This window comes from Octopus sinensis, linkage group LG20 (assembly GCF_006345805.1).
Source record: "Octopus sinensis linkage group LG20, ASM634580v1, whole genome shotgun sequence".
Taxonomy (NCBI): domain Eukaryota; kingdom Metazoa; phylum Mollusca; class Cephalopoda; order Octopoda; family Octopodidae; genus Octopus; species Octopus sinensis.
Genome location: NC_043016.1, coordinates 22,783,819 through 22,805,130, shown reverse-complemented (window position 1 = coordinate 22,805,130; position 21,312 = coordinate 22,783,819). Strand labels below are relative to the sequence as shown.

At 32.8% G+C, this 21,312-nt stretch overlaps 1 protein-coding gene across 1 annotated transcript in view; it reads left to right on the top strand.

Annotated features, from left to right (window-relative positions):
- LOC115222631 (C-Jun-amino-terminal kinase-interacting protein 4) overlaps positions 1–21,312 on the top strand; it is a 206,196-nt gene that overhangs the window by 44,967 nt on the left and 139,917 nt on the right. Inside the window, exons 2-6 of the mRNA XM_036511616.1 lie at positions 1,340–1,460; positions 5,527–5,597; positions 6,293–6,384; positions 11,031–11,320; positions 15,878–16,162. Coding sequence (XP_036367509.1) covers positions 1,340–1,460; positions 5,527–5,597; positions 6,293–6,384; positions 11,031–11,320; positions 15,878–16,162 — 859 coding nt within the window. The remainder of the gene's footprint in view (positions 1–1,339; positions 1,461–5,526; positions 5,598–6,292; positions 6,385–11,030; positions 11,321–15,877; positions 16,163–21,312) is intronic.

Sequence of the window (21,312 nt, the reverse complement as noted above, 5' to 3'; positions counted from 1 at the left end):
AGGTCTTCTTTTAGAGGTAACAGAGAATTTAACAAGAACAATCTTCTTACAATGTTAATACATTCACTTTTATCTGTCCCACAAATCTTATAAGATTCCATATTTTAGTGTTATGGTGATGGAACTTGTGTAGATGCAGACCTGTTGAGGAAATTCATTAAATAGCATTGTTTCTTTCCTCTGTGTCCAGCACATTTAAGAATGTGCTCGACTGTCGATTTCTCATGGACATAGTCTAGCACTACTAATGAAATACAAGAAATAACAGCCAAATTGTTCTCATATCACATTATACAGTTAATGAAATATAGTGCATAATACTATGTCCGAAAAAAAAGAAAAAGAATATGGTTACTGCTGGAATCTTTTCAAGGTCTGCTGAGTGAAGTTTTGTCTTGGGGCTATACAACTATTATGGATCATTAAACTAGTGATCTCAGAATTTCATTTCATAATTGTAGAACAATCTTATTTTGACTTTTCTGTTTCTACCTGGATGTATGAACTCTTGTAATCCTTTTCTAATAGCAAATTACCTCATATGATGACTGAGTTTCTAGCCCATAACACTCAAAGGGAAATGTTTATAACTGTTTAATATAAACCCATAAGTCTTTCATTAATTTTAAATTAACATTTCAGATTTTGTTACTTATAGTGTGTGTGTGTGTGTGTGTGTGTGTGTGTGTGTGTGTGTGTGTGTGTGTGTGTGTGTGTGTGTGGTTGTTTAATGTGCATTAAAACTACCTCATTATTCATAGTTGATTGTTCTAATTGACTAATTTTGATTGAGTCCTAGAACTCTTGGGTTTATGTGGTATACATGAGAACTTTGTCTTCTTGTACCTTTTCTTAACCATGTTTTGGTCTATATAAACCCACATCTTTCATTTATTGCTACAGACAAAACACTAACAGTACTCCAGTTGGAATTGTAATACTAATCATTTAGCCACCTATAACTTACTCTGTGTAAATATATACAGCTACAAAGAAGTAACAGAAAATATTTTAAGGCTATTTTCTCTGCTAGAGTTTAGCTTTACAAGCCGCACAATGGTCTCCATCACCTTTAGCTATACTTTTTGTGGTTTTTCTCTCTGCTTCCTTTCACATTATTTCTTTCACTCTTCTGTCATTCTTATGATGCAGCCCACTCATTCAATTTCTCTTTATGATCTTCATCACTGGTTCTGTTCTCCTCATTCACTGCAATTGTTGGTTAGTCTTCCTCTCTTTCAGCAATAAAGAAACCTACAATTATTAATTTTTTAATGTCATATTTTCATGAAATATTGAAATATACATAGTCTAAATGTTATTCATATTTCTTTGGCAGAAATTCTTTGAAGTTGAAGATGCAATTGAAGGAGAGAAAAAAGAACTTCAAGACAAGGTTGAAAGCTTGGAATCTATTGTGAGAATGTTAGAACTAAAGGCCAAAAATTCAGCAGATCATGGTAAGTTCCAAATTATCTTGTCTGAGTTGGAAGTTTTAAACTATTTCATTTTTTTTGTCATATCTATCTTATTTAATGATCTTGTAGGACCTTTGACTGTTCTTTTCACCAGCATTCTAATGTTCTCTTTCACATGCTTTCATGTGTCAGATTTAATTTGATGAGGTGTATTTTCTTTGGTCACTTGCCTTTCCTCTTGTTGACATTCACCTGTTTACAAGCAAGATGATATTTACCTATCATTATGTTTTCAATGAAGATTAATGATATAACATCAGTCATACAAGCAGTGTACTTCATTTTCAGTTACGTGATGTCATGACAAGGACACGCACACACTTTGTTTCTGCCTATCAAATCCACCCACATGGGCCTGAGTCTGAAACTATGTGGCCAGGAAGCAAACTTGTCAACCACACAGCCATACCTGCATCAAAAGTCATATTTTTAAAAAATAGTTCACTCAATTACTGAAGTGAGACTTGTTTGTTTTAAGACATTTATTTTTTCATATGCAATAAAACTAAAGACAGGACTTAAAGTTTAAAAGACCATTCATGATGTATGATACATTGTTTATAAAAAGGCTTTCTATTGAATTTGTAAATACTTAAAATAGAAAAGAAAATGTGCAGGGTGGGTGATGGCAAACTAATGTAGCATTCACTAGCTTCTAATTGTTACTACCAAATTTATATTTATCACCTAATAACATGTAAAAGTTAATTGTTAGTTGGGATTCCCATGATTTAAAGTTTGCAGATGGATATAAAGACAAAAGGTGATAAAATCAAATCATGTTTAGTGGTTTGTTAGTGTGAATTGTTTATTGTATGACAAGTTATAAATACCTTATTTATTTTTCAAAATTTCTCTGGGTAATTTGATATTGTACGAAGAGCATTTAATAGTGACAAGAAGCTTTGTTATTTGCTGTCACCTGTGTTGCAAAAAAATATATCACATGACCAGAGGTGATGTGTGCTACGGGAACAACACCAGTAAAGAATATCATATGACCACTGCTTATGTAAATGTCAAGATTGTAGGAATGTCATTAATTAGGTGCCCTCTAGGGTTTGGCCTTTTGTGTCTCCTGATTAAAAGGCTACAATTGTTTTATTTCTTCAACCCTTTGTTACCGTATTTCTGTTGAAATACACAGCCTTTGTTTCTATAAATTTTGAAAATAATTTAGTACAATAACTTTGTCACTTAGCTGGCATGGAATATATATTAGCATGAAATGTTTTAATTTAAATCTCTTCAAACATGAAGTTTGTATCATAGAACCAAAAGTGGTCTCAGGTGAGTCGATATAAAAATGGGATTAAAGGTGAAGTTATTTGCATATAATGGCTGTTAATTTAAAGTGCTAGGTGCTAGACAATTTATTGTTAGCCTAGGTTCATCAACCCTTACTTCTGCAGTTATTGTATTGTGTAATGAACCCTATACTTAGTCTCTATACCTGTCAACAACTAAGGCTGGATATTTAACTAGGACAAAAAAAAAAAATTCTCGTGTTTCAAACAACTGCATTAAGATATGTAAAAACAATTCTATTTTACTTGTAAGTCAATGAAGGTGTGATTATAGGAAATACTGGTTTAGGTTAGTAAATAGGTGTGTGAGGAGAGGGCAGAGATTATGAGAGCATTGGACAATTATATTGAGTACATTTAAGTGGTGAGAGCATGATACATTCAGAGAGATTTGACAGTGGTCATAATAGTTAAGGTATTGGTCTACTTGCTCATAGGTCATCATTTACCACCCATTTACCTTGTTGGCATTGGTTGGCTGGTTTGATAGGATCCAGTGAATTAGAGGACTGCATCAAGTTCCAATGTCTGCTTTAGCATGATTTTTATTGGTGGATGCCCTTGTGTGGTGCTTTTTATGTAGCACCAACATTTGTGAGGTCACTAAGTAACTTGCATGACAAGACACTTACAACTGAGTGGAGGTGTAGTACAGAGAAATGAAGGTATGATAGAGAGGGAGACAGAAGTAGATGTGAGAGGTGTTTCAATGTCTCTGTCCAGAACACTACATTCTCAGTTCACCTAGTTGTTAGTAGTAGGTACCAACAAATCATTTGGTAGATGTCACATGGTAGACCAGTTAGTGTCATATCCCTCTCATTATTTCTATTTCTGTACAGCCATATATTCTACATTATTATTGTAGGTACTGCCAAATCCTGAAGTAATCTTACATGTGACAGGTTGGCATGTTATCTTGGTGAAGGTTTATTGCTCATGTTTCTGTATACAACATTATAGTCTTCAATGCCACACTCTATCTAGGTAACTACCTTAATAGTTGTGATTGACTAGCATCAGTAATAGATACCAGATCATCTGGGGATGCTACATGTGATTGACTGGTGGTTTCTAAACTGTTTGGGTTGAGGATAAGAACCATAATGGAAAGGAGGAAATATTGTAACAGTATTAGAAAAGTGTCGCCATCTCTCTCTTTCTCCTAAAATGGATAGTCCCTTAGGCTGTTCTCTCATTATTTAGCTCCTGTTTCATGGCATCAAATCAATTGGGGATTTTATGTCAGTATATCATAAATATATCAGTCTCTGGCACAGCTTAATGTTATATGCATCAGCCTTATCATTACCTTTTTCTTAGTGGAGGCGGTGTTGTTTTCAGTCATGTTTGTTTGTCCATGGACAAAATATCTTGAGAATCACTGAATGGATTCAGATGAAACTTTCAGGGATGTTTGGCCTTGTGACTGGTACAAACTGATTAGATTTTGGGATCGATCTGGTACTGGACAAAGATTCTGGATTATTATATTTACTTTACGTGAAGTATTACGATCTTACATTGACTTTCAAGTCTTTCTCTGGTTGTCTCCCTTGAAAGCAGGCTCATGGTTTCCATGCAAGTTATGGCAGCATTGCTGTTCCAAAGTTTTATTTTCATTTCTCTATTAATTTTACTTGCATCTCTTCGAAACTGATGAATAAAGAAATCAAACTACATAAACAAATGGCAGCAAAACCATTCAGAAATTGAATAATACTAACATATTCAATAACAATGATAAATTTAAATTATTCTTGACAATTTTCAGTTTTACCAATTTTGAATATATCACTCCTGTTTAAAACCTCTTACGTACTTGACAATTGCATTTCTAGCTCTGCCTTGAAGGGAGCTTTACTTCTTGGACTTGTGTTTTTGTGCACAACAATTTTGTTAAACCTCTGTTAGCAGCACCGTATGCAGGTCCTTTCCATTTTCTTTCACGCACAGATAAATTTTTCCCTATAGACCTTAATGGTCGTAAAGAGACTATATCAGTGTATAGACTAAAAAAAAAAAAGGCCTTCATAGAGAAAACTGTCCTTGTTTCCACTGCAGATGACACACACAGCATTACAAACATGGCCCGCACACTCACCTTCACATTCCATGACTACCATTGGGATAGATCATGTACCAGACAAGGATTCTGGATTATTTTTCTGTTTTTTTTTTCTACTTAAGTTTTGAGGATAGTCAGATTCATTTTTAGTATTCTCGTTTGTGAGAGTAGTCGAGTTTATTTCAGATATTTTCATTTTAAAAATCATCTCTGGCTAATTGTTGAGAGGACATTGGTGTTACCTTGGCAGAGGTTTGCACTCTCTGAGTGCTCGTTTGTTTTTCCATGCTGATGTGGGTTAGACAAAACTGGACAGTTTGCCCTCACCAAACGCCACCTCATTTTCAAGTAATGTATTTTTCATTCAGCTGGTCCTCAAATGCTTAAACTAAGGGATATCTGTTTACTGGATAATGTAAACAGATGTCACTGTTTTTCACTCAGGTGCATGTTCAGGTTTCTGTATAGTTTCCACATGACAGGTTTCTGTATAGTTTCCATCAATTCCATTCACAAAGCTTCAGATGGCTTCAATCTTTGGGAGACGTTCAACCAAGATGCCACACAATCAGACTGAACCCAAAACCACATGGTTGCAAAGAAAATTTCATAACCAATCATATTTGTGCCATTAATATAAATTGATAGTTTATTTCGTACTTTTTTTTTCTAGTTTCTCGTTTGGAGGACAAAGAGGCAGAAATGAAGAAAGAATACAGCAAACTACATGAGAGATATACTGAGGTAAGGCTGATCTTTTGGTTGATTATTATTAGGGTGGTAGAGTAGCAAAATCATAAGAGCATCAGACAAAATGCCTTGTATTTCTTCCAGCTCTGTACATTTTGAGTTTATATTCTACCAAGGTCAGTTTTGTCTTTCATCCTCAAAATTTAAGTACCAGTATAGTACTGGGGCTGATGGTGTTGACTAAACTTCTCCTCTTAAAATTGCTGACTTGGTATCACAGAAACACTTATTCTCTTTCTTACCAATTTGAACAGTGAATATTTGAATTTGTATGTGATAATCAGTTAAAATTTACTTAATTCCTAATTGGTCTTCATGTAACCACTGCTAAGCAATGGAGATGAGCAGTGTTAAGGAAAGAACAGTTTTTTTTTTTTTTAAACCTCTGCTAGACTGTTGAAATGACATTGTGAGTGAGACACTTGTTTCACTTTGTTTTAATTTTCTACATCACAACATTTGATATTTATTGACCTCTTGATACAATATTTCTACTTTTAAAACAAAACTGAAGTTCTGTTGCTATATTCATTTCAAGTTTCTGATCTCCTTTTTGTACTTTTTTATTCTTACATATTTTTTCATGTTTATTTGATCTTTTATATATTTGTACGTGCAAATGAGTGCACTGAAAGTATACATACATAAGAAATATAATCCATTTCTCTTTAATTTCCTTTTATGTACAGTTGTTCCGAACTCATATGGATTATATGGAACGTGCTAAAATTGTGATGGGCACAGACAGACTTGCTGATCTTGCCAATAGTCCTCGCGTAAAGTATGTACAACCTGTTATCATTGTTATTACTATTTTTAGACAGGCAGGAACAGTGTTGAATTAAAATGTTTTATGTTATTTAGACATTTAGTTCACCCTTTAATGTTTTGAATTCAAATCCCTCCCATTTCATTTATATGGTAGTGTTATATGCTTCACATGAACTACATGTTTACTATATCATTTGATGGTCAATGTGATTTAGGATTGGTTTGGGTTACATCTGAAGATGGTTTGGAAATTTTCACGCAGTCCATATCTGACATCAATCTTTTACCTCAAAGAAATATAGATTCTCTTTGAAAGCTTGAATGTAAATGAAATTTACTGAATGAATTATATGACACTAATAAGGTGTCTCAAGAGAGGGTGAACCCACAAGGAATCACCTGGTCTTTGGTATTGTTCTATAAGAATAAGATTGTCAGATACAATCCTTAGTGTGAATGCAATGTAAAAATAAAGGTGAAGATACAACATTCACCTTGTAGTTGCTGGCTTCGTATGATTTGCATATTTACTACATCACATGACTCAGTCTGATGGTCAGGTGATATGTGCTGTTTAAATTGGTTAACAGTTTGATAGTTCTTTTTATTTTTTTATCTTGAGATAAATACTTTATAGCAGGACTTCTTTGTTAGACTTGCACATTGTTGGTCTTTTATGTCATTGGTTGAAGGTATTGCAGAGACAACTTACACACCACTGCTGTGCTTGGTCTGTTTCCTGAAGCAAATGCTTAGCCTCAAGTACACTTACTACCTCTCCACTCATGAATACAACATAAAAGAAAGTCAATGTTTGTAGCATCCACAGAGTGGCAGATGTCAGACGTTGCTTAAGTATAACTATACATATCTGCTTTAGGCTCCCTCACTCCAGATATTCTATAAGGGTTTCCTCCCAAAGCCTTTTGTGAACACTTAATAAATTACCCCCACAAGGCAACACAGGTTTACTATTATAGTGAGCATGGTTTGTGCAGAGCCAATCCCATTCTTTCATTCTTCAAACTTGTATTGGTCTTGTGCAACAAATGTTACAGGCCAAGTAGTTATAAGGATGTAGGATTTATATGGAATTACTTTCTTTAGATGAGCAACTGCTCTGTGTTGGTGAGTGACCTTCCAGAGGCAAATTTTGTAACCTAATTAGCCCATAGCTGGGACCCTGACAAATCCTACTTCTGTGTCAGAATAGAGCTGGAAATAATTGTGGCTAAGTGGTACTTCAATGCTCCTCAAAATCCTGGAACTGTTGAACAAAGGCTCCACTACTGAATGTGGTTTAAAGTCATACCCAGAGCACAGATTATTTGACTTATGAACAGCACAGAAATCAACTTTTTCTATAGATTCTTTTGGAGTCAATAAACCAAAGTACTTGTGTAGGTTCAGTCTATTAATTCCCTTCATCCCTTCCTTCCTCTTCACATTTTATGTCCTCATGTCAACAATTTAAATTATTCTTAAGGCCATGGATTGGCAAAATTGTGTCAGAAAAAATGCCTTGCAGTATTTTTTCTTGCTCTTCATGTTTTTGGTTTCAAATACTACTGAGGTCAATTTTGCCTGTCATTCTTTTGCAGGGGTTGATAAAATAAAATACGAGTTAGGGTTGATGGCATCAGCTAACCAGCTCTCCATTAAATTAGCTGGGCTTGTGCCTAAATTGGAAAACACTACAACTACTATTACTACCACTTAAACTACTACTTCTTTCCATTATGCAGTGGTTGCTGCTTAGTGAAATATTTTATCTCTTTTCTTGCTTCTTTATTTTTTAAAAACTTTATTAGTTTCATTTAGATATAGTTGTTACCTTCCCTAAGAACTTAGGGCTGTGTTTCGAATTTAGTTCATGATGCCTTTGGAGAAATGCATGAATATTGTAACTCTGTAATCTGAATCTTACAACTAGTGCTTACAAAAATAGTCATGTCTTCATATGTATTTTATTATATAGTATATGTGTGACATTTTCTGAGTAATGTACTAAAGCTATAATTTAACTATATAGATTTTTTTCTAACAGGTATCGAGTAAAAATTTTGAATAGTGTCAAGTGGGAAGTTTTGTATCTATCTACCCATATATATATATATATATATATATATATATAATGGAACAAAAACACAATAGAGGACAGATTTGGACAGATAGACGCTACAAAGGCGGACAGGAAAAACAACAATTAGGACGGGGGAAAAAAGGACAGGTCATTCATGGCCTTCTTTCTTCAGTCAAGTTACCAGATGTCCTTACAGTTTCGGGCAGTTACACTTGAACTTGTTTGATCTGGTTGCCCCCCAAAAAGTCTAAGCTAAGAGCATTAGATTTTTTATAAGAAAGCTAGTGAATGTGTACAGCATCGAAGACAAAAAAATGTAGAATATGGTACACAATTACAAATGCAAACAACAAGAATGTAACAGGTGTCTTTTAACTGAGAATGAATCAAATTGAGCTGGTGTGTATAAATTGAAAGCCTTAAGGCAGTAACATAGGAGAGGGACATAAGAGGTGTTGGTAGTCGGGCCAAGAAAGAAAGATCATTGGTTGGACATTGGTCACGTAGAAGGATGATATATTAGATATATATATAAAGGATATGAGTGATTTATGAGATGAGGTGGTTTCTAGTGGGAATAGGAAAAGATTTGTAGTAGAGAAACGTCTGTGCATAAAAGCAGATATATGCCTACTTATACATTACTTCATAGGTGTGTATAGGAATACATACAGCTAGAAACACATTTCACACTCGCATATAATCACAAATGAATTTGTATAGCTTTTACACACATATTCAGCTATTATACTATAGAACTGCTTGTGCGCACATGTTCATTAGATCTGACATCTTCCTAACTTTCAGTAGTATGGTTATCAAAGGTAATTACTTCAATTATCTAGATAATTGTAGTCTGATTCAAATCTCTTCAGTTGCTGTATTTATTTGTTTATAGATACTTTCTGTTTGGTACCATATTGACAATATTACTACATAAGTAACTGTAGACTTTAAGAAATTTTACTATGAAATTGGAAAAGCATTGGCATCATCTTTTACTTGTTTGTCATTGGACTTGCAGCCTTGCTGGGTGCTACCTTGAAAGGATTTTGTTGAGCAAATTGCCCCCAGTATTTTTCTTTTTAAAGTCTTATTCTATCAATCTTTTTGTTGAATTGGTAAGTTAAAGGAACATAAAGCAACAAGTCAGGCAGTATTAGGAGTGGGTGTAATAAACACTGACACAAAAAGCACATATACATATATAATTTTACACACACACACACACACACGATAGGCTTCCACACTTTCTGTCTACCAAATTCACTGACAAGGATTGGTCAGCTCAGGGCTGTTGTAGAAGACACTTGTCCAAGGTACCATGTGAATGACTGGACCTGACTCCTTGTGGTTGCAAAATGAGCTTAGCACACTGCCATGTCTGCACCTATTTTTTTAAATACTGCTAGGGGTAGTTAAGACTGTTAAAAATCAGTCTTTTAGTCTTCGTTGAGCCATTTCTTCTTGATCCAAATTCTTCCCAAAACTTTCTCAATATTTATCCATATATCCTCCTCAAACTAATGCTACATTTTCCTCTTCACCAACCACTATTATACATCAACAATCACAATCTTTCGAGCATCAGACAAAATGTCATTCAGTATTTAGCTCCATGCTTCTGCTTTCTGAGCTCAAATCCTATTGACATTATCTTTGACTTTTGTTCCTCTGGGGCTGATAAAATAATGTAACTATCAAGTTGATTTGACAAATACTGATGTACCCCATGTTTCTTCAAGCAGTGAGGTTCTTACTGAGAATCCTAAATGAACTTTCTTAGTGCATCTTGTGTTTTAAAGGTAACTGAGAATGTAACCCCACCCTCACTGACCTTGCTATTTCTGTCATGGATCTATTCCTTGACTGAGTAGCACATTCTATCTTTGAGCAAAGCACATTTTATGTTGTTCTGGTTAACTGAGCTGAAAATGTGTACAACGTAGTGTTCATGTAGTTTTCTCTTCCTCCTGCTGTTGTCTCCTTCATGTTCCACTGGATCAATGGTTAGAGCCCCAAGCAGGTGACTATTTGGTCATGATTGCATAACCTTTAGAAAAAAAACAAAAACAAACTAGCAAATGTAAGGTACATGCTTTCATATCATACTGACTTGTGAGTGATGACTGGATTTTCTTTTTTTACCTACTTCCCTAATTATTCTCTTCATTTTATTACTTTCAATACGTACAAACAGATAGGACAAGGTTTTTTTTTTGGGGGGGGGGGGTGACTGACTCAAGTCCTATATCAGATTTAGGAATTTTAAAACTTGACAACACTTCAGCTATTATATGACTATTGCAAATCTTCAGTTTTGAATACTTGATCTGTGTGCCATTGATCTATTATCTTAAACAGTTTCAATGATTTGGTAATAGTTGTTCATTACCATTGGTCACTTGTGTCCTACAGTAGTAGTCAATAAAGTATTTATATGGATAGACAACATCTATATTCATTTATCATTTGGAAATTAATAAAATACTTTTAATGATTTAAAAAAAAAAAAACACTCTTAATGTTTTTGATTAATTAAATATTCAAATTTGTACATTTCTCATTTATAGAAGTGGCTTCCAATTACCAAACTTACGACCCGTCAATGTTAATATCTATGGCGGGGCAGGAGACACACCAACAAAGAGTGAAAACAGCCCTGTTGGTTTCGATGTGACATCACCAGGACGTCCTCACTCTTCGAATACAAGTCTTAAAAGTGAGCTTAGTGATGCTGAGTCACCAGAGAAAATATCTAATCGCTTAAGTAAGAGTATAGAGGTGGAATGTAAAACCCAAACGACGGAGAAAAGTCAAGTAACTGATGCAATAGATGTCCGGGAATCAGGAACTGCAACGAGTAAGATGTTGTTTCTATTTTGTTTTGTTTGTCTGGCTCTTGAATATGTATATCTCTGTCATATGTTGTATAAATGGATTTGTAGATGTTGTTGGCACTTACTGTTTTATTTTTCCACATTACACATTTGTTGGAGGTATTACTGCTTTATAATTATGATTAAAATGTTAATTCTACAAATGAAAATAATTTTAAAGTTATAGAAATTAATTTTGAGATACCGTATATAAATAAATGGAAATGTAACAAAGGTTAATATAGTCAATTGCCCAATCACTGATATGGTCATGAAGTCACTTATGGCACTTATTGTGTTGGTATACAGTCTGCTTAGGCTAACCATCTGAGAGTAGGTCCCATTATTACTGTTTTGTTGAAGGAGCTTAACATTATCATTATTTTATTCATTTCATTAGTTGTTTGAAGTTGGACATGTCTGTAGGACAATTTATTGATTCTGTATTATGTTTGCGAGGTCCTAGATTCTCAGAACAAACTTTATTTCTTCCAGTGTCTTCATTCTGCCTCTGTTATGAATACTTTAATCACTGCCAGTTTACATTACTATTTCACCAGCAAGTTTTTGTACATTTATTATGACTGTATCAGCAGTTATCTCACTTATCTAGCAATAGCATTTACACTCAGCTATAAACATTGCTAAGAGAAAAGAGCAAAAATTTCCCCAATATCAGCTTTTAAGGAATAGTAAATGTAAAAGAATAAAGTGTAATTTTTTAAGTGATAAAAATCAACCATATCAGAATTTGAAGTAAAAATCCTGATCTATTTCTAGGATATAATTACTTTTTTTTTCATTTGATAGTAATGTATCAATAATATTAGTTATTGGAAAATGCAAAGAATACCTATTATAGATTCCACAGCTCTTAAAATTATGCAAGATTTGATTTGTATATTGAAATAGCTGACATTTTTTTTTTTTTTTGGTTATAAGTTTAGTTGCATTTCACAAGAGTTGTTGTGGCTGGCCTGAGTTGATAACATGCTGGTCTATGTTTAAAAAACTCCATTCTTTATTACTTACTTTTCACTGACACTGCCTTATATTTTTGGCAAAAACTCATGTCTGCCAAATAGCCCAGTCTTGTTAGCTGTTGACATTATGGGCAGATGCAGTAAACAACAACAATGTTGCATAAGTGACTAGTGTTTCATGAAACTTTGAATTCAAATCTGTTCTATGGATAGTATAAATGGAAAGGGAAAGATATTCATTGTGAGTAAGATATGGAGATGGAGCTATTTGCATTACATGCACTATATGTGACTTCACAGGAACTTTAACTAATAATGATGCATCAAATTTTTGAAAATTTTAGTTTTCAGCTAGAATTAGGGTAGTTTTTTTTTTTTTTCATAATATAATTATTTGGGATGCCATACAGCATAGGTGAAATCATTATTGTTTATCAAAACATTTATCTCCTTAAAATGCATTTAGTTCTGTTGAAGAATTACTCTTGGGTTAATAATGAAGTATTTGTCTTCTAAACCATATGATTGACAATACTTTTCATATTGTTTCAGGGAGGTAAAAATGTATTTTAAGTATTAATTTCATATTTTGAACTGTTTCATATTGTCTAAGAAATATTGGATATTACGAGTACTTTTCTGCAATGGGATATAATAATGATATTCCCTTAATATCCAATGAGAGTATTAAGGGAGGGGAAAAATTATTGCGGTAATTTAAATTCTTACAATAGAGGTACATGGCTGTGAGATGGAGATGCTGATGAAGTGAATACGTAACTCAAGAGTTTGAAATTTATAACAGAAGCACTTGTGAAAAGTACATTAGTTGCTCCAGTTTTCTTAGCTTACAGTAGATTTCACTCTCACTGTTTGTATGGGTGGTTATTTCATGGAGAAATGAATTTTCCGTAGAGAAACTGCTGTTAGATAAGAGATAAAATAAATATTGAGATTGCATAGTGTTAGAATGTGTGTATTTGTTTTCACAATTTGGATACTCTCTTCCTCTTAAATAACCACTGAAACATGAAGTGTGGAGTGAAAACTGTTATGAACTAGAAGCCTAACAAGTAATGTAAGTTCCTTGGGTACATAAGGTTTGTCTGCTTTACTATGGCTTTAGGCAAGGAACTTGACTTGCTTGCAGCTAATTTCCAATGACCATACCTTTTATGCTAACTGCGATAAATAGATGTATATTAAATAAAGATAACTTTTGCATTCTTTTTAAATAGTCTGGCCAAATTATTTTAATTAAAAAGTTTAGTGCTACAGTTTTCATTAAAATTAGGGAATGTCTTTGAGGATTTACTTTACAAATGTTTGGAAACAACTTTTTATATTTTTGTAATAATGAATTATTCAAGATTTTGTTAATGATTTAAATATAATTACATAATATATTACAAGGCAGTGTAATATCTTCACTGGTATTGTTGAATCTGTGTCACCCCTTTATTGATTATATATGCATGTTTTGTATTGTTGGTCTGCTTGGATCACCATTTACTGAGCACAACCAAACCTGTATTGTTGCTGTTTAATATTTGCTATTTATGACAACACAAACACAATTGATAGAAAAACCTGAAAAAGAAACGTGCATGCCCTTTTTTCTTTTTGCATCTTGAAATATGATTTACTTTCATTTTATTTCATGTCTTTGTAAGATCCTCCAAACCTCTCCCCACCCCCACATTAGTCAAAAATGGAAATAATTAAAATCAGTTAAGTACGTTACTGTCCTTTGATAGTTGCTGTACTTTGATTATACTCTGTATCTGGTGTGATTTATATAGATAGATATATGTTGCTTTATGTATTTTATATATTCTAATATATCTTTAGTATAATTTTTGAAAATACTTCTCTTCCAGTAATGATCAGGCATAGATCCATGTTGCTTGCTAGTATTGATTTCTTTTGACTTGGTACAAAGGTAATTTTAAAATATTTTTGGAGTGTATTAATTGAGTCAATTATAATATATAGTACTTGTATTTACTCTTACTGGTACCCAATGAAATGATAAACAAAAATCAGTCTTGGCAAGTTTTAAGTCAAAATGTAGAATGTCTTAAATACATCAGGATATTTAATCTAGTACACTACCATTGCTGCTAGTTTTGATACATGCAACGCAACAGATTTCTGATAGACTGACTATTTTTTGCTCACTGATACAATGAATTGTATTGGACCTTGTCAAAATAAGGATGTTAATTTGTGGGTAGATGAAAGATGACAGTAAACATTGAAGTTTTAAATAACACATTGAAATTCACTGCTCTTACATTACTAAGGCTTTTTGTAAAATTGGATTGTGTTGTGATGAGTGGACAAAATAATATACAAATGTACAGGTTGTTGCTGATTTCTATGCTGTCCCTTCTAAGAATCCCTGCTTAGTAATGGCAATGAATACATTTGATCATATTTTTGGACTTGCTGGAGAGGTATAGCAGTCTTATACTATCCAAGAAATCAAAATGTCAAATGAAAGCACAGCCTCTCTCTCTTCTTAAATGTTTCTTATAATTGGCTATATACAACTTGTCAGAAAGTTTTAATGTTTTCTTAAAGAGAATTCTTCAAACTTTGGAATATTACACCTTTTGAAATAATTTATCTCAAGTAAAGTAGTAAATAGCAGTATTGAAATTTTTTCATACCACACTAGCATCTTGTTTATTTTATTGAATAAAATTGTATGTGATGCTTAGTTTCTGATTAAGCTTGAGTAAGCAGACAGGATATGTTAATAGTTGATGGAGATGTGTTCCATAGGTCTATTGTTTTCAACTAAGTTTTTGTGTGTCAAATTTCAATTGTTCAACCGGTGTTTTAACTTTGGTCATTTTGTCTTTTCTGGTAGTATAGTATAGTATAGAATTATAGGGTGATGTTTAAGCAGTTTTACTTATTATTTAAAAGCTGAGTGATTGTGTCAAGTTCTTTTCATTCTTTTTATTGGTTGTTTTAATAATGGTTTTTGTTGTAAAATTTGATTGAAAAAAATTCTTTTGCATTCTATATATAAAGTTTCTTGGGTACCACTATTATCTTCATCTTTAACTTCTACCGAATGATTCAAATTTTTTATCAGAAAACCATTATTAGATTTACTTTGTAAGTTGTTGGAGCCTTTATTTTCTATCATTTTTCAAAGGTAGGTTTCTAATTCTGTCCTGTAAATTATAAAGTGTTTATTCAGAGCTATTAATAATTTCAAATACATATATATCTCAATACCTCCTTACTCAAAGGTGTGAAGGTTCTAATTTTAGTATCCATAAATTTCCCTCTCCATCACCTGTAATATTTATATAATCACATGCAGGAGTTATGGTTTTGCCGTCCATGTTAACCACCAAACCGAAAGGTATAATTTTTTGGGAGCTTTATATATATATATATATATATATATATATATATATATATATATATATCTGCATGTTTTAAAATATTAAAATGCTTAATTTTCTCTTTTTTTTACATTGCTTTATATTTTATTTTGTGTTTGGCTTTATTTGTATTATGGTTGGTGTACTGAAGCTTTGCTTTGCTCACTAGAAATTGCTGATACAGGTTCAAAAACAGTAGACGCTGGGAAGCAACCTGTTCCTCAAAATGAAACCACAGCTGTCACAGTAGATTCTGAGAAGGTTCAAACAGAAAAATCAGCTGAAGTCAGTGCGGTGGATGATAAACCTTCAGAGGTTGAAAAGCAACCTGCTGCAAATGATACGATGCCAGTGAGGGTTCCAGAAGAAATCAAAACAGCTGCCCCAGTAAAGAACAAAACTGCCTTGAAATTGAACGAACCTTTACCTCCACTTGGTGAGTCTCTCTACCAGGAATTAATAAGAAAACACCTAAAAAAACTATCTAAAAGTCAACAAAAATACTCCTTTTACAATGATTTCATCTTACTTCCAACAATGTATTGTTTCTATAAACTGGCATATATATATATATATATATATATATATATATATATATATATATATATGTCACTATTTCATTGCAAAGTAGAATGATAATCAAGCACTTCCTTTACTGAACATTAATTTGTTGCAGTACAATAGATCAATATTTAATTCTAAAATAAATTTGGAAGAATTGTTTACCAAAGTTTCAATTTTAGTTATTTAAAGCATTGATAGGTGAATGTAATTTCTATGCAGTAGAGAAAAGCAACAGCTGAAGTTTTGAGTGAATGTAATTTCTATGAAGTAGGGAAAAGCAACAGCTGAAATTTTGGAATAATGTAATGTTCAGTACAACCCAGATTTTTATGCCTGGTGATTTAAAGAGCACACCATTTCTCTAGCTATCATTTACCTTAGATTTTATTTTTCTCCTGGAAACTATACTCCTTGTCTACATAACACAAATATATATTTATCTGTCCTTCCTTCCTTCCTACCCAATCAACTCAGTGTTGTTGACCAACTTGAAGATTGTTTGAATTTTTTTTTTATATTTATTCGTTTATTTTCATTAGATGCACAATACTTGCTTTGTTGCATGAGTATTTCAGCTTGTTAAATTGCAATCTAGTTTTTCTTTTGTGTTATCGTGAAAGAAAAAATTTACATGCCTCTGCTTTTTGTTTTTATTCACTATTATTCTTATATTGTTGTGATGTTTGTGCATATGTATAAAGTGTATATTTGCAAATGTGTGTATGTATATATGTATATACACAACACATATATCTATGTACAATTAATATATGTATATTTATGTAAGTTGAATATTTTTACTAAGAGTTCTATATAATTAAGCAAATATAAACGATTTTTAATGACTTTCTTGATTATCTTGTTTTCTATATCTCTTAAACTTGCTTGTCTATTTGCTTTACTGACATAAATCAACCAACTTTGAAAACCTGGTATAACACTTTATAAATTCCTAATTCTGAATGGAACATTTAGCATTCATTGAGAACATTGGAAGATAGATTTCTTTTAAACACTACTCATCTCTCTTCAATATTTAAGAGATGAGGAATTATGTACATTGTTTACATTTGATGGATATTTGTCCTCATCTTGTTTGTTGCTAACACAACGTTTCGGCTGATATACCCTCCAGCCTTCATCAGGTGTCTTGGGGAAATTTTGAACCTGGGTTCTCATTCCTAAGGTATTTTTTGATGTTATCATTATTATTATTCAGGTCACTGCCTGGAATTGAACTCGGAATCTTGGGATTAGTAGCCCACGCTCTTAACCCCAAGATTCCAAGTTCGATTCCAGGCAGTGACCTGAATAATAATAATAGTAATAATAATAATAATATCGAAAAATAGCTTAGGAATGAGAACCCAGGTTCAAAATTTCCCCAAGACACCTGATGAAGGCTGCAGGGTATATGGTTAATGCTGGCCTCTGTTGAAGTTATTCATAGTTCTTACATTATTCTCACATCTTCATTTTTTTAAGAAAACTGGAAGATGGAAAGAAAAAGACTATGAAGTCAAGAAAGGCAGAAATAGAATATATCATACTTTAATCCCTAAACATCTGGCATAAAACCACCCCACTTAATACTACACTTCCTTTTCATTCAATTGGTAGGGCTCATCTTGCGAGTTACTTGGCAATCTCTCTAGTGTAAAAAAAAAAAACCCCGTAAAGTGGTTGGTGTTATGAAGGACATCCAGCTGCACAAACCATGTTAAGTAGTTATTGGAGCTTGATGCAAGTCCTCTGGATTGTTGGTTCCTGTCGAACCATCACACCCATGCCAGTTTAGAAAATGGACATTAAATGGAGTTAGAAAAGAATTATGTCAGCAGGAGATAAAATTTCTTTTACTAATTAGTCAAGCATTCTCAGTGAAGCTGAAAGTCTTGGTAGTTGTTGTAGTGATGACTGTAAACCAAGTCTGTGTGATGCAGACTTCCATTAACTTTGTTTCTAAGATAAATGAAAGTACTACTGAAAGTATTATAGTCTTGTCCTATGGAACATTAATTTATTTTGAATCACAATTGGTGACCAATAGTATTGTTGTGTACAGCTTTCCATCAGGTCAGTCATGCGAACTGTTTCACACCATTTTGAATGGCAAAATGACAGGAAGTGCCTGAAACTTAGTGCAGAACAAATATTACAGAGGACTTGGGACTTAATTTGAAAAATAGTACCTTTTACTTTTTGTTTCCAAAGTTCTCTTTTGTTGAAATAAACATACATTGGCAAATGACACACACACACACCACTACCTACCTTCTGCACAATACCAGTCTATCAAATTTCACTCACTAGCCATTGGTCAACCAGAGATTGGTAGAAGATGCTTATTCTAGGTACTACACTGTGGGATTGGGGATTGAACTTGAAATCATATGACTGGCAAACTATAGTCATGTGTTATAATACCTAAGTATATTCTTGGTGAAGAATGGTTTCTAAGGGAGAGAAAACATTATGACTGTCATATTTTTATGGGGAGGTAATTTTTGAACAAACCATTCCTGTTCTTGTGGGGTAGACTTAATTTGTCACCAAGTTTAACACCACCTTAGGTATCTTTTGGTGGAGTTCAGTTTGTAGCAAGGATTTAAGTTAGGTGTCTGGTCTGGAAAGAACCTAAATATGGTTACAGGCATTACCTTTCCATTTCTGCTTAAAAAAATATATGGTTGCTGTTGGGAGTGAAGAATGGATTACAGATTCAGTTTGCCAAACACTTAACAGCTGTTTTATAGCTGTTGCCATTGTAGTGAAGCCTCTGTTTACTGCAATAAAGATTTACAGGTTCAGTCCTAGCATAATTTACAAAAATATCTTGCAAAACAAAGGGAATCGTCTTTCTCACCTATGCACACAGTGTAGTGGTCTGTATAAATACAAAAGGTAGTTTAATAATCAGGCTAGTTGGTACTAATAATTAGTACCAAAAAACATGGAAAAGATGTTCATCAGTTTTATTTTATTCTAGTGGTTGATCTGTGTTAGCTTGAAAATATCATTAACTATGTTTAAATATTAACTGTTTATGTATTCAATGATTTTCTTTTTTACATACATGTTGGAGTTTGATTAGATGTAATTTACATTTAGCCGTTGATTTACATATTAATAATATAATTAATTGATGATTAACCCGCTTTTATCTGTTAACTTTAGCAAGCTGTTAATGTTAAAAAATATTTTCTATATAGATGGAATTTGATGTGTTATTTAATCTTTTCTTAAAAAAAAAACATTTTTCACTCCAATCCTTCACTAAATCCACATTTCTGGAAATTTTAAAACCGTTGGAAAGTCTTAATTCAAACTTAATCAGGACAAACTTTTGTCATTTACATCATGTTTCTGTCTTTAAAATTAAAAGAATTTCCATTTCTTTTGTCCCCCATTCTTTAGTCTCTAAAATATAATTGTCACAGAATGTTTCATAATAGCACATTTTTTTTTTTTATTTATCCACCAAGTCAGTTTAAATTGCCTCCTGATACCAAACAGGAGTTCTTGATATTTTGTTTTTGTTTTGGTCACTTTTCACATATCATTGTCATTTCATTCTCTTTTATCAACTGATGTAGATGGCACTTTATTTTGTGCTTCTTTTTTTTTATGAAGTTCAGCAAAAATTGTGATTTTTGGACCAGTTTGATGCCTGGTAATTTAAAGAACAATTTACCAACTTCTGCAGAGTTATTTCATTGGACTTAGAAAAATAATTCTAGTATAAACACTTTCATTTCATTGTTTTTTTTCTTTTAGATAAAATTAAGATAAATCAACAAAATACTTATACTTCCATTCCTCCCACACCAAACTTTTGCTTTTGTATCACTGCTTATTTTATTGGACTTTTTGATTTTTTTTTTCTCTTTATTTTCGAGAACTGCAGTGTTAAAGGCATTCAGCTGTTTTTATTACTTGTTTTGGCAATTTTATTCTTTCTTTCTCTTTCACTAAGTTTTTTTGTCTCTTCTTCACTTTGTGTTTTTTTTATGTTATTTTTTGTTGTGCTATTTACTCTCTCATCTCTTCCTATCTTTCACTTTTTCTTTGTCTATCTTTGTTGCCTCTCTACATTTTTCTTTCTGTATATGTCATCAGCTTCGTTACAAATGTAAAGTGCTGCTACATTTATATTTAAATGCTTCATTTCTCTTTCCAATCTTTGCTTACCTTGCGGCTTACTTTACTTTACTTGCGACGGTAAGTCATTCTTCAACTATTTGTAAATAATTCTAGAGGAGTTTTATCAGCTCTTTGTCTCATTCTCCACCCCTCTTCTATGTCCTTCCTATTTGTCTTTATCTTTCTCATACTTTGAATTCTCAGCCATGTAGAAATATTTCCTTATTGGTAGTGTCGACCTTTTTAGTTGTCATTAGTCGTATTTCTTCTCCCTTTGCTTATTGTGACCAAGTACACATGTAAACCAACTTTTTGTCTACTGTCCTTACACATACCCAAAAGCATGCTTATTTATTGTATGTAGCAATGTAATGTACATGTTACATCATGTGCTTTCTCTAGTTTGATTTTTTTAAACTTTAAATTTTGTTTTTAAACTAAAAATTTGAAGTTTTAATGACGAACTGTATAAAGTGAATTGAAGATTTTGATATTGTTACCGATATGTGTTATAGTTTAACTATAAGGGCTGCTTATGGTAGTTTTCAATGGATCATTTTGATTTTTCAATGCTACTATTATGGAATATTATGAATGTCAACAAAAAAATGGACCTCAAAATAAACAAATATGAAATGGAAAAAATAGTGATTTTCTTTACATGCAAATTAAAATCAGTTGGTCATAGCATTTGTTGAAAAACTTTGGTCACCTGTGTTCATATGACACTACAATCACAGAAGTAACTGATTCAATTATTGCTTCGGGCATGGCCATTCCATCTTTACTGCATATTTTGGACTTGTAGAAAACAGTACAGATTTTGTAGTAATTTGACTTAGGTAACCGGTAACCACCAAGTCCTTCAACAAAGAAATT